This window comes from Callithrix jacchus, chromosome 4 (assembly GCF_049354715.1).
Source record: "Callithrix jacchus isolate 240 chromosome 4, calJac240_pri, whole genome shotgun sequence".
In the NCBI taxonomy this organism is placed as follows: domain Eukaryota; kingdom Metazoa; phylum Chordata; class Mammalia; order Primates; family Cebidae; genus Callithrix; species Callithrix jacchus.
This window is the reverse complement of record NC_133505.1, coordinates 41,930,090-41,944,918: the sequence shown is the minus strand read 5'-3', so window position 1 is coordinate 41,944,918 and position 14,829 is coordinate 41,930,090. Positions and strand designations below refer to the sequence as shown.

The following is a 14,829-nucleotide window of genomic DNA, read 5'->3' as shown; positions in this document are numbered from 1 at the left end:
CTTGACTCATGATCCACCTGCTTCAGCCTCCCAAAGTGCTGAGATTACAAGTGTGAGCCGCTGAACCTGGTCAAAATATTTTTTTTAAGTTATTTTCCTTTCTTCTCTCTTTTTTGCCACACTTAGGACATTAAACTAGTTCATTCCCTCCGGCTAGCTCCAGGCTCACTCAGACCCTGGGTCTAGACCGCCACCATTTTGCGTTACATAAATATGGATATGGATAAAGTATATTATTTATGAATTCCGCTGTGTTTTTTGCCACCCTCACCAGACTCACAGGTGGGCAGGTGGGCAGGGCCTGGTTGAGCTCATCACTGTTCCCCAGCCCTAACCTGGGACTCAGCAAGCGTCTGCCTGCTGAATACATCAGCCCAGAAAGGACTTCCTCCTGTATGAGGAGGTGGGGTTTGATTTAGCCTTGGAGAGAGGAAAAGGTTATGAGGCACACAACTGGAGGAAAGGGCAGGAGGTGGGAGAGGATATGGTGCCTCTGGGAACAGGACAGAGGTCCCTCTTGGCAGGGGCAGGGAGCTCATACAAGAAAGAGGGCCAGGCGGGGGAGGTGCTGAGCTGAGGCCAGAGGGGCTGAGAGGTACGGAGCCCTGTGTCTGAGTCCACAGGTCCTGCGGCTTGTCAGCTACTCAGTCTCCACATGGCCCACCAGCCCCTTTGACCCCTAGTCCAGACAGGAGAAAAGGCAAAAAGTGACAGGTACAGCCCCAGGTCACCCTAGAGCAGGGGTCTCAAGCTTTTCCAACCTTGACTAATTTAAGGAATACAACTTAGATCACCACTGCTTAAAACAGCATGGGGACTCCCCACTCCTGGTCATGGCATGAGGCTCCAGGTCCAACAGTGCTGAGAACCATGATGACCACCAATCAGGACCAACCCAAACAGAAAGCAACTAAAACAACAAGAGTTTTTAAGTGTGTGGTGTGTGGCCAGGCGCGGTGGCTCACGCCTGCAATCCCAGCACCTTGGGAGGCCAAGGCGGGCAGAACATGAGATCGGGAGTTTGAGATCAGCCTGGCCAACATGGTGAAACCCCATCTCTACTAAAAATACAAATATTAGTCTGGTGTGGTGGCGGGCGCCGGTAATCCTAGCTACTCAGGAGGCCAAGGCAGGAGAATTGCTTGAACCTGGGAGGAGGAGGTTGCAGTGAGCTGAGATTGAGCCACTGCACTCCAGCCTGGGTGACAGAGCAACACTCAGTCTCACCAAAAAAAAAAAAAAAAAAGAAAGAAAAGAAAGAAATATATGTTGTGCTAAGACTTCTTAAAGAATTGATAAGACAGTGAAGAATTAACCAGCCAGAAGAGAAGATCGAAAGGGAAACAAGAGATCTAGAAACAACCAGCTACTTTTGCCCTGAGGTGACCCTGATTCCAGGAAGCATGGACTCTTATTTTGACAGCTTCTTCAGGTGGAAGGGTCAGAGATCCAAGCCCAGGCCCGCAGAAGGTGAGGGGTCAACAGGAGACCAGGACCCTAAAGGGCTTCAGCCTCAGTCAAGTGCTGAACCCACAGTAGAACAGCTTCTACCAGGAGCTAAAGATACCAGCTGGAATCCCCCAGTAACCCCAAACTTGAGCTGGGCTTCAAGTGGGCTTGAACTGGTGAAACTCCCCTAGGAATCTGGCAGTAGGAGCAGCCGGGCCTTCCTGGAGGAAGGTGCCTTCATTCTAGACTCAAACCAGACTTTATAATTGCAATAACCGGTATATGCTCAAAGAGAAGCAGGAATCCTTGGGAACCAGACACCACGAGGGAGAACAAGCCCACAAAACACGCTAAAAACAGACATGCGCAGAGACTTCAGATGCAGATATCACCCAGAAAACAGATGTCTTCTCTGCTTCAATCAATAAAAAAAGCTTGAAGATCCCGGCAGCGAACAGAAAAAGATAAAAAATGACACAGCAGATTGAAAAAAGGAATGAAGTAGAACTTTTAGAAATAAAAATAGTTGCAGTAACCAAAATTTTAAACTCACTGGACATATTTAACCAGAGCTGAAGAAAGAATTAATGAAACCATAACAGCCCCTATAGGGTGGATGCATTCCAATTCTATCCTATCCATTTCTGTCAATGATGGCTGAGCCCATTCAAGTGACTTCACAGCCCACTAGAAGGTCAGAGCCTGTGTCTGCATGACATGCACTGCCCTGAAGCATCCTAGGAGAGGAATGAAGTCAGAAATGGGCCCTCCCTGCTCCCGACTCCTCTATATCTTTCTTGGAAACTTAATACCTGGAACTTGTGAGATTCCACTTTTTCCCTCACATGCCAGAAGACGCCGAGTGAATGAATAAACAAATGAGTAGACTCGAGGCCTGTCACCACACACATTCCATGCTTGCTCCTTGCCCAGAGACAGCCTTGTCAGAACCCTGACAGGGCCTGAACCTTCCTTGTCACTAAACCACAGGGCTAAAGGGCAGAGACGGGCAGGGTGGGCAGGGAGCCAGGAGACTGGGCTCACACAGGAGCTGCAGCATCAAAGACATGAGAAAAGGCGGAGGGACCAGGGAGGTTTCCTAAAGCAAGGATCGTGTGTCCCGGCATGTGTATCTGTGGATGACGGGGCACAGGGCTGGTGAGACTGCAGACAAGAGGGTATTCATTTATTAAATAAGGTCAGTCAACATTCACCCAAAACTAAGGTGCCTACCACTCTAAATGCCCACTGCCACTCCATTCCATCATTCCAGGGCAAGGGGAATAGCTTTAAGATATACAAGCTCGGGCCAGGCATGGTGGCTCACGCCTGTAATCTCAGCACTTTGGGAGGCTAAGGTGGGTGGATCACAAGGTCAAGAGATCAAGACCATCCTGACCAACATGGTGAAACCCCGTCTCTACTGAAAATACAAAAATTAGCTGGGCGTGGTGGCACGTGCCTGTGGTCCCAGCTACTCAGGAGGCTGAGACAAGAGAACTGCTTGAACTACAGAGACGGAGGCCGCGGTGAGCGGAGATCATCCACAGCACTCTAGCCTGGGCGACAGAACAAGACTCCGTCTCAAAAATTAAAAAAAAATTAAAAAAAATATATATATACATATATATACACACACGCACACATATATATAAACTCCCTAGTCCCACACATCTTGGCAGGTCGGGGTGAGGCCTAGGAATATGCTTTTTTTTTTTTTTTTGAGACGGAGTTTCGCTCGTTACCCAGGCTGGAGTGCAATGGCGCGATCTCAGCCTCCTGTGTAGCTGGGATTACAGGCACGCGCCACCGTGCCCAGCTAATTTTTTGTATTTTTAGTAGAGACGGGGTTTCACCATCTTGACCAGGATGTTCTCGATCTATTGACCTCGTGATCCACCCGCCTCAGCCTCCCAAAGTGCTGGGATTACAGGCTTGAGCCAGCGCGCCCGGCCAGGAATATGCATTTTTAAAGGCACCTCTCCCCCACCCCCTTTCTACCCCAGATGGTTCTGCTGCTCAACCAAGCACCCGTGTAGCAGATCCAAGGCAAGGACAGAGCACAGAGGAAGTTATACATCCCAGTAATGGATGAGCTCTGCATGAAATAATCCCTACATCTGCTTCCAATTGTCTTCAGTGTTTAGACTCAACCTTGTACAACAAAACACTACATGATTCCACTTATATGAGGTACCTAGAGTAATCAAATTCATAGAAACAGGAAGTAGAATGGTAGTTGCAGGGCCTGGGGGAGGAGGAAATGGGGAGTTATTGTTTGGGTATCAAGTTTCAGTTCTGCAAGATGCAGAGTTCTGTGGATGGATGGTGGTAATGGTTGCACAACAATGAAAATGTACGGAATGCCGCTCAACTGTACACTTAACGATGATTAAGATGGTAAACTCAGCCGGGCACGGTGGCTCACACCTGTAAGTAATCTCAGCATTTTGGGAGGCCAAGGCGGGCAGATTGCCTGAGGTCAGGAGTTTGAGACCACCTGGCCAACATGGTGAAACCCCATCTCTACTAAAAATCCAAAAATTAGGCCAGGCGCGGTGGCTCACACCTATAATCCCAGCACTTTGGGAGGCCAAGACGGGCAGATCACGAGGTCAGGACTTAAAGATCAGACTGGCCAAGAGGGTGAAACCCCATCTCTACTAAAAATACGAAAATTCGCCAGACATGATGGTGGGGGCCTGTAATCTCAGCTACTCAGGAGGCTGAGGCAGAAGAATCTCTTGAACCCAGGAGGCAGAGGTTGCAGTGAGCCAAGATTGCACCACTGCACTCCAGCCTGGGCAACAGAGCAAGACTCCATTTTTAAAAAAAAATTCAAAAATCAGCTAGGCATGGTGTTAGGTGCTTGTATTCCCAGCTACCCAGGAGGCTGAGGCAGGAGAATCACTTGAGCATGGGAGAGGAAGTTTACAGTGAGCCAAGATGCTACTGCACTCCAGCCTGGGTGATACAGTGAGACCCTGTCTTTAAAAAAAAAAAAAAAAAAAACGATGGTAAACTCCTTGTTATGTGTATCTTACCACAATTAAAAATAAGTGACTTTTGCCAGGCACAGTGGTTCACACCTATAATCCCAATACTTTGGGAGGCTGAGGTGGGCAAACTGCTTGAGTCCAGGAATTTGCTTATTTTCCAGCTTAGGCGACATAAGGAAACCCTGCCTCTACAAAAACTACATAAATTAGCCAAGCATGGTGGCATGCACCTGTAGTTCCAGCTGTTCTGGAAGGTGAGGCAAGATTGCTTGAGTCTGGGAGGTCAGGGCTGCAGTGAGCCATGATGTCACTGTACTCTGACCTGGGCAACAGAATGAGACCTTGTCTTAAAAATAAATAAGTAACTTTTTTTTAAAGATTAAGACAAATTACTATGTAATTTGTAGGAGACTATTTTTCTCATCGTTGTCTAGGATATACAACTAAAATACATATACTTTTTTTCCATCTTTGTTTTTTTTTGAAACAGGATCTCACTATGTCACCCAGGTTGGAGTGCAGTGTTGCAATCACGGCTCACTGCAGCCTTGACCTCCCAGGCTCATGCGATCCTCTCACCTCAGCTTCCTGTGTGGCTGGGACTATAGGCGTGTGCCACCACATCCAGCTGATTTTTGTATTTTGGTAGAGACAAGGTTTCGACACGCTGCCCAGACTGGTCTCAAACTCCTGGGCTCAAGTGATCCACCTACCTCAGCCTCTCAAACTGCTGGGATTACAGGCATGAGCTACCACACCCGACTAAAGTGAATATACTCAATGAAAGAGAGAAAGAAGTTTGAGCTTCTATATATTAATAGAGAAAGATCTCCAGTACGATCTGTCTACAGCAAGATTTATAAAGCAAAACAAGCAAAAAACAGAAATAGTATATATAAAATGCTATCTTTCTGTAAGAGAAGGGAAAATCTGGATACATGTTAGTATTTGCAGAATGGAACACTGGAAGAGACATAAGAAACTACAGACAGTGATGACCTAAAGGGGCAGTGGTGAGGGGGTGGGAGGTGGGGACAGGGTGGGAGCAGACTTTCAGAGTGTGTTTGTATGATGTTTTGATTTTTTTCTTTTTTTGAGATGGAGTCTCGCTCTGTCGCCTAGGCTGGAGTGCAGTGGTGTAATCTTGGCTCACTGCAACCTCCACCTCCTGGGTTTAAGCAATTCTTCACCTCAGCCTCCTGAGTAGCTGGGATCACAGGCATGTGCCACCATGCCCAGCTAATTTTTTTTTTCAGACGGAGTTTCGCTCTTGTTACCCAGGCTGGAGTGCAATGGTGTGATCTCGGCTCACCGCAACCTCCACCTCCTGGGTTCAGGCAATTCTCTGCCTCAGCCTCCTTAATTTTTTATTTTTAATAGAGATGGGATTTCACCATCTTGGCCAGGCTGATCTTGAAGTCCTGACCTCATGATCCACCCACCTTGGCCTCCCAAAGTAAGTGCTGGGATTACAGGTGTGAGCCACTGCGCCCGGCTTGATTTTTAACTGAATGAATAAATTATCTACTTAGATTTTCTTATATGGTTGCCCTGGAGAAGGGGAAAGGAGGTTGGGTTGAGGAGGGTTGAGCGGGGACCAGGCTTTCCTCCTGATTCTAGACCATGTATTTGTCTTACTTTTATAAAAAAGAAGAAAAGGAATAAAAGCACATTTTCAGTAACCAAAAAAACTTATGAAAAGATGCTCAACTTCACTAGCAGAGAAATGCAAATCAAAACCACAGTAAGATGACATTTCACACCTAGCAGGCTGGAAGAAATTTAAGTGGGACAGAACCAAGTGTGGCAAGGATGTGGGCAGAGCAAGGGGAGCTGCCCCACAGTCACCTCAGGATCACTTTTCATGCCACAGAGGCTCATCCCTCCCACCTAGTAATCCCCCCGCTCAGAACGTACTGGAAGAACCCGAGCCCAGGGAGGTTTCACTGCAGCATCCCAGGCAACTGCCAAATTCTAGAAATAAGCTGAAAGTCCAACTACAGGAGCGCCAATGAAGGAATTCAATTTATCACCCAATGGAATGCAGCATTGCAATTAAACACATGAACTAGAACCATGTGTATCAACTCAGATAAATCTCAAACACAGTACAGAATTTATTTATTTATTTATTTAAGATGGCGTTTCTCTCTTCTTGCCCAGGCTGGAGTGCAGTGGTACAATCTTGGCTCACTGCAACCTCTGCCTCCCAGGTTCAAGCGATTCTCCTGCCTCAGCCTTTCAAGTAGCTGGGATTATAGGCATGTGCCACCATGCCCGGCTAATTTTTATATTCTTAGTAGAGATGCGGTTTCACCATATTGGCTAGGCTGGTCTTGAACTCGACCTTGTGATCCGCCTACCTTGGCCTCCCAAAGTGCTGCGTTTATAGGTGTCAGCCACCGTGCCAGCCCTATTTTTCTCTTTACTATTGTGTACCCTTGAAATATGTCTTAATCGCAATAACAATAAACCAGGCTTGGAGCACAGACAGGTAGAGAGGAGGTGTAGGCTGGGGAAGGGGGTGTCCACTCACACAAATGGAAGGCAGCCACCTCATCATTCCCCTCCTTGGCACCTGCCCCCACACATTTGTCTTGTTGGCACTGGGGCTGCGGGTGCAAGTTCTGAGCTTCCCTGAGATAGACTTGGAGACAAGGGCTAGCCAAGTCCATGCCCCAACAGGAAGGGGAAGAGAAGGAGAAAGGGCTAGGGGAAGGAACGTGCCCCAGGCTCAGCCCAGTCAGCAGCTCAGGACTCATGGCAGCCACGGCCAGAAACCCTACCGCCAGGCAGAGTTCGAGGGCTGGCCTGGTGTGGGTGTCACACACACCAGGGCACCAGCAGCCTGGGCCTCCCAGGGCCTTGCCAGCTCTGGAAATAATTCACTGACCGTGTTGGGGCTTAGGTGGCTTTGAAAGTGGCTGGAGCTGAAGCTACAAGCAAGGAGCCATGCAGGGGCTCCTTCCCAAGGTGAGGGTATCGGAGGCTTTGCGAGCCCAGCCTCCAGGGAGCTAGCAGGGAGCTGGGCGGGCAGCTAGAAGTCCCAGCAAGGGCCAGGCTCACCCCAGGATGGTCGAGGGTAGAACTTTTGGGAGTCTTCAGGATATGGCCATTTCTGATTACCACCAGCCCACTTCTAAAATGCCTGCCGTAACCCCACCCCCTTGCTAAGTTCCACCCCCCGCCAGGCCTGGGTGTTTGCAGGAGACATGGAAACAGTGAAAGCCAGGACATCCGGCTTGAGGCCAAGCCCCATCTTTGTCTTCTCTGGGCTCCAGTGTCAAAATTGAAGAGGGTGTATAGTCCATGTCTCTTGTCCCACATTTTAATGCCCCAATTTGTACCCGCCAGCCATAGGGTGCATGGAGACCTGGCTCTGTCCCAGAAGGTAGGCTCCACTCAGATCCCAACAGGGCCATAGGGAGTCCAGAGGGGCCTCTGCCTACCTTGTCAAGACACCAAGGAAGCAGGAGCTGGGGCAGAGAAGAGGGGGAAGGAGATGGAGTCTGAATCTTTCTTTTCCATGTCACTTTGCAAGGCTATGGGACCACAGGGTGGCCCAGGTGTTCTGGGGTAGGCCCCAGTCACAGGCTTTGAGAAAACAGAGAGGAAGAGATGAGGGGCCTGGGGGAGGAGAGAAGGGGAAGGAGTGATGAGGGCGAAGGGCAGGAAATCGAAGGAGCATTTGTTCTGCTAAATGGCTTTGTTGTTGTCAAAAATTGGCCCCAAATTCTGTCCACTAGCAGCCTAGGGCAAGTCTTCCTTGGTCACACATACCTCCTTGTCACCAGCCTGTCACACCACACAGCTGCACACACACACCTCGACACACATGCAAACCTTCCCCTTCCAGTCCTGGCAGAGCCCACCCTTGGGACCCTCACCTCTCTCTCTCACCTCTCTCTTTCTCTCTCTCTCTAAGTTCCTTACAAGAACTAGACTAAATCTTGCTACTAGATGGCAGTCCACCCTCCATCTGCAGCCTCAACACCCTCCCATTTCAGACTCTGGAGAGGCCCAGGCCTCCTGTCTCTACCCATCCTTCAGGGAACCGGGACAGGTGAGGTCAGAACTGTCCTCACCTCATGCCTCCAAGCGAGCACATGAAACCCACAGAGCCTGGGCCCCACTGGGAAAATTCTGGGTGGGTCACAGCCACAGGACATGGAGCAGCCAGGCCTGAGTGAGGGGCAGGACCAAGAGGATGCCAGGGAGGCGCCCGGCACATGCACTGATGCCTCATATGTGCTGGGGGCACCCGCTGTGTGACAGACACAGCAGGTAAAACAGAAAACAACAACACAGAAATCCCTGCCCTGGTGGAGCTGACATTTTAATGGGGAAGATAAATGGCAAACACAAATAAATAAAATACACTGAGCATGGCAGACTCATGCTACAGAGAAAAAGAGAGCAGGCAAGGGAGGTGGGGCCTCACTGAAGATGTGAAACCTGAAGCCGCTGAGTGTCAGGGCCACGTGGGTATTTGGAGAAAAAATGTTCCAGGCAGAAGGAACAGCAAAGGTATGGAGGCGGGAGTGTGGCTGGTGACTATGAGGAATTGTAGTCGGAGGCTGGTGTGGCTGCAGGGGAGTGGAGAGGCGAAAGGGGGAGAGGATGAGGTGGAGAGGCGCCGGGGCCAACGGTGTAGGGCAGAGGGGCCTTTCGGTCCAGGGCCAGGGCAGTTCCCACCTAAGACCTCCACCAGCTAAAGCCCTGACTCAGAGCCCCGTAATGGAAGCAGGAACAGAATTGCAAATGGAGGCCCCTCTGTGTGTTCCAAGGGATGGGCAAGGCCCCCAGCAGCCAGCCTGCCAAGGATGCCGTTGGATTGTCTCATATCCCGCTCCCCTCGCAGCACCCCCATCAAGGACAATCCCAGCCAAGCTCTCCCCAGAGGAGCAGCCACACGGGCAGACTTGGTGGCAGCAGGCCCAGCGTGTTGCTGCCTGCCCCCACCCTGCCCACCACACCCAGGACCTGTCTGTCTGACTGTCGGTCAGTCTCAGCCCTCACCGGTAAGCACAGCAACAGCACCTCACCCTGGCTTAGCACAAAGACAGCCAAGATATTGTTTAATCCCCACAAAGGCCCCTCAGCCTGATGGGCAGCCACGGAGCCCACTGACCACGCAGGACAAGGCCCCACGAACGAAGTCACTTGGCCAAGGTGAACTCTCACCAACTTCCCAGCAAGGGGCTTTGTTAGCACTTTCTACAGAGCAGGACTCATGCACATGATGGGGCTGAGGACACAACCAGGGTCAAGAGTTCTGGAAACCGGGGGTCCGAAACACTTACCGTGCAGATGAGGAACTGAGGCACAAGGAAGGGCTGTCACCGGGGCCTCCTAAAGCCTCGACAATTATCTTTCCCAACCCTGTTCCCTCAGAAAACATCTAGTCACGCAGACACAGAAAGCCCTGCGGCTATGGGGATTTTGAGGGGAGAATGGGCCCCTGGCCAGCTGTGGGTGTGCCCCTGAAAAGTGGGGTGTGGCCCCGGAAAATGAAGGGAATGGTGTGTCTGTGCCAAGACGGCAGCAGTACAAGCCAAGGGGGATTCTGCTGACAGCAGAGTGAGCTCTGCAGGGCAGCCACATCTAATCCAGCTGCTGCATCTGAATGCAGTTGAATAATTCAGTCACAGGTCCAGGACCCTGCAGCCTGGGAGGGGCGGGGGCAGAGGGAGTGCAGATCTTACCTCGGAACTTCTTAGGGGGGTTGTCCAGGTCCCCGGCTGCGGGCTCCACCACACAGCGGTCATCCACCAGCCTGAGGGACAAGGCAGCTTGGTCAGTAGGAGAAAAGAGACCCATCTCCCACAGCATCCCTCCCCTGGAGCAGGGGATTCCAGGGCACCAGTGAGAAAGATAATTCCTCCATCACTAACAAGCCCCCACCACCAAGTTATTCTTTCCTGACACCACTGTTGAAAGGCAAGGTGTCTCTTGGGTGGCGAGGGGAGAACCCCAGGAAGAACACAGAAGCACACCCAGCCCACCCCGACCCCCTCAGTGGAGCTGCAGCTGTCATGGGGGGACTCTGCCACCAGTCGGGGCCGTCACATGCTGCAGGTGCATCTCTTGTCCCAGTCCTGAGACCCTGCTACCCTGATGGGAAGGGCAGTGGGTGAAGCAGGCAGGAGAGGAGCAGAAAAACGATGGCACAGAGGAGTGGGAGGGAGAGACACAAAGAGAGTCAGAAAGATAAAAAGGATGAGAAACAGAAGCAGAGAGAGACCAGAGACAGATAGATGAGAGAAGCATAGGAGACACCAAACTAGCGGCATGAGTCTTTAGGTCTCTAAGGAAGGACAATGAGACTCACACCTTCCCAGTCTCAGTCAGGCCTCATTTTATATTCTTCTCTTTGGTTCACCTTAGGACAATTTCCTCCTTGTAGCCATGCTGTAGTTAATGTTGCATCTCTCTCTCTCTCCTTTTTTTTTTCTTTTTTTTTTTTGAGATGGAGTTTGGCTCTTGTTCCCCGGGCTGGAGTGCAATGGTGCGATCTTGGTTCACCGCAACCTCCACCTCCCAGGGCAAGCGATTCTCCTGCCTCAGCCTCCTGTGTGGCTGGGATTACAGGCATGTACCACCATGCCCAGCTGATTTTTTGCATTTTTAGTTGAGACAGGTTTCTCCATGTTGGTCAGGCTGGTCTCAAACTCTTGACCTCAGGTGATCCACCCTCCTTGGCCTCCCAAAGTGCTGGGATTACAGGCATAAGCCATCACGCCCAGCAATCTTGCATCTCTTGAGGACATTCATTTACCCATCCATCTATCCACCCATCCACTTATCCCTTCACCCAATCATCTACCCAACCACCCATCATCCATGTATTCATCCACCCACCAATGCACCTGTCCATCCACCACCCATCCACCCATCTACCCACCCAGCCACACTTCCCTCATTTAAAATTTGTCAGTGCCTCTCCAGCCTTCAGGATAAAGTGATACTGATCACCCACCGTGTCAAAGGCCAACTCTGTCTCAACACCCTTATGCCTGTTGCCTCTGAATTCTCACCAACTTCCCAGCAAGAGGCTTGTTTTTAGTGCCATTTTACTGAGGAAAAAACTGAATCTGAATATTAAATAATTTGCCTAAACTCACAGAGCTGATTTCAAAGCCCATGCTCCTTCTGTACCTCCCCTCCCTGGGTTGGTTAACAAGGTCTTTTGTGATCTGACCTCCACCTCATCCATGGCTAGCCTCACTATTTCTTTGCCCCGACTCTACTAAACCTCCTGTTGATCCCCAGGTCCCTGAAATGCTCATCCCTCCAGAGGCAGTCCTGGCAGCCTGCAGTGTTTCACACCCACTCTACTCAGGCCCCATGAAGCCACAGGCCTAGCAAAACTCCGTTCTTATACCCTCAGCTCTCCTACACTGCAAAGCCTTCCTTGGCCAGCCACTGTGGGCCCCCCTCCTCTGTGTTCCGGCACCTTGTGGTGGCCTTTCCTGCAGCAGTGTCTCTCCCCACTTCTATACTTGCTGTATCTACACTGTGAGTTCCTTGAGAACCAAACCCCTGTGTGTTTTATTTGGAACAAATAACATTTTACACAATGCAAAGTGTTACAACTTAATAGAAATATATATTTGGTCTTCATTCCCGCTCCTGACCAGAGTTCCTAAGTCTAACTTCCTAAGTGATAAGGGCAAGAAGAGTTACAATGTTCAGATTTTTGTATCCAGTTCCTGAAATAGGAAGCAATAAAGATGAAATGGCATGAATTCTGTTCATACCAAGCCTCTTTCAACCACACCTGGTTTTATGTTAATGAGGTGACTTTTGGAAAGCCCCTGAGGATGGGGCTGCCAGGGGAATAACCATCTAATTAGAAGGTTCCCATTTTCGGCCCCACCCCCATCGCAACCTCCTTCTGGGAGGAGAGAGCCACTGAAGGTTAGGTTGGCCACCAATGGCCAATGGTTTAATCAATCATGCCTATGTAAGGCAGCCTCCATAAAAACCCAAAAGGGGCCAGGTGCAGTGGCTCTCACCTGTAATCCTAACACCTTAAGAGCCTGAGGCGGGCTAATCACCTGAGGTCAGGAGTTCAAGACCAACCTGGCCAACATGGTGAAACCCCCATCTCTACTAAAAAAAAAAAATTACAAAAATTAGCCAGGTGTAGAGGCGCACACCTGTAAACCAGCTACTCAGGAGGGTGAGGCAGGAGAATCGCTTGAATCCAGGAGGTAGAGGATGCAGTGAGCTGAGATCATGCCATTGTACTCCAGCCTGAGCAACAGAGCAAGACTCCATTTAATAAATAAATAAATAAGGACCAGGTTCAGAGAGAGCTTGGCTGCTGAACATGGTGAATACATGAGGGCACTAGGAGGGGGGCACCCCTGGAGAGGGCCTGGACGCTCTACACCTCCTGCTCCATACCTTGTCCTATTAATCTCTTCCACCTGGCTGTTTTTCTGAGTTCTGTGAGCCGTTCTAGCAAATTATCAAACATGAGGAGAAGGGAAGATGGAGAGAAAGAACCCCTGATTTATGGGAACCCCTGATTTATGGCTGGTTGGTCAGAAGCACCAGAGGCCCAGACTTGCGATTGGTGTCTGAAGTGACATTAGTCTTGGTGGACTGAGCTTTCCACCTGTGGGATCCGACACTAACTTCAGGTAGATAGTGTCAGAATTGAATTGAACTGGAGGACATCCAGGTGGTGTCCTCGACACTGGAGAACTGCCTCATGTTTTCATATACTGTTACTTAAGTTTCTAATTCTACTTTGTTATTTCCATTTTGCAGGCAGAGAAAGCAGAGTATGGAGAGGATAAACAATCTGCATAGCCAGGCTTTGAAGCCAGGCAGCCCAGCGTCAGAGCAGGCACTGTGCAGGACCACAGAGTGACAGGGAAAGCAGAGGGTCCTCTGTCTCCTTCTTCTCCCAGCCTTCAGCACCTGCTCAGTCCTTGGCCCTCTTCCCTTCTGCATCTAGACTCGAGTCCTTGGGCATCTTGACCCCACTCATGAACTTAAAAGCACCACCAACTGAGAACTCCTACTTTTACCTCCCCCAAACTCTAGCCTCAGAGATCTAACTGCCTATTTGACATCTCTACATGGGTGTCCACAGGCATCTCAAACTCAGCCTGTGCAAGCTGAGCTCCTGGCCTCCCACCAGAATATGCTCCTCTGGAGGTCCTCCCCATCTCAGTCGACAGCAACTCCATCCTTCCAACTGCTTGGTCCAAAAAACCTTGGACCTATCCTTGGCTCTTCTCTTCCACTCACACCTCACACCAACCTGTCAGGAAATCCTGTGGGCTGCATCTTCAAAATGCATGATCAGGTACAGAATTGGACCTCTTCTTGTCACTTTCACCACCACATTGTCCAGGCTCCCACCAGCTCTCACCGGGATTTCAGTAACTACCTCCTCATTAGTCTCTTGGGTTTCCCCTTCACTCCCTACAGCCTATTTGCCACACAGCAGCAGGGGGGATCCCTTTAACTTTTTATTTTTTTTGATATGGAATCTCACTCTATCACCCAGGCTGGAATGCAGTGGTGTGATCTTGGCTCACTGCAACCTCTGACTGCCAGGTTCAAGCAATTCTCCTGCCTCAGCTTCCCGAGTAGCTGGGATTACAGGTACCCACCACCATGCCCAGCTAATTTTTTCTTTTCTTTTCTTTTTTGTATTTTCAGTAGAGATAGGGTTTCACCATGTTGGCCAGGCTGGTCTCAAACACCTGACCACCTCCCACAGTGGTCTCAAACACCTGCCTCAGCCTCCCACAGTGCTGGAATTAGAGGTCACATCCAGCAGGGGGAGGATCCCTTTAAAAGATAAGTCAAATCAGGCCAGAATCCACTCAGAACCCTCCAGAAGCACCCATCTCAGAATAAAACCAAAGAACTCACATGGCCTGAAAGATCTACATGGTCGATGCCCCTCATCTCTTTGATAGCATCTCCTCCCCATCCCCTTCCCCTCACCCATCTGCTCCAGCCCTGGAGACCCCTCAAGGCTCCTTAAAGCCCCCCAGGGAACTGGACATGGCTCTTTCCTCTGCCCAGAACCCTCTACCTCCAGATCCTCATCTCCTTCAGATCTGGGCTCAAACAGCCCTGTTCCTATGAAGACCCTCCTCCCATTTTTATTAAAAATTGCAAACTGCCTCCTGCCACACTTGGTATGCCCCTCCCTGTGTAATTGTTCTCCAGGGCCTTTATCATCACCTGGCTGGCTAGCTGTTTTACTTATTTACTATTCCTTACCCTTACCCCATGGGATGTAAGTTCCGTGAAGGCACAGACATGTCTGTTTTGCTCCCTGCCGTGTCCCCAGCACCCAGACCACTGCCTGGTGTAGAGAAGGCACACATAAAATACATACCGAGTT

At 50.1% G+C, this 14,829-nt stretch overlaps 1 protein-coding gene across 6 annotated transcripts in view; it reads right to left on the bottom strand.

Moving 5' to 3' along the window:
* Window positions 1-14,829, bottom strand: part of LOC100390843 (inositol 1,4,5-trisphosphate-gated calcium channel ITPR3) — a 74,776-nt gene that overhangs the window by 46,001 nt on the left and 13,946 nt on the right. For all 6 annotated transcript variants that reach the window (XR_013534159.1, XM_078368976.1, XM_078368973.1 and 3 more), the window contains exon 2: window positions 10,154-10,224. Coding sequence is in view for 2 of the 6 variants with exons in the window: in XM_078368973.1 (XP_078225099.1) it covers window positions 10,154-10,224 (71 nt within the window). In the remaining 4 variants the exon portion in view is untranslated. The remainder of the gene's footprint in view (window positions 1-10,153; window positions 10,225-14,829) is intronic.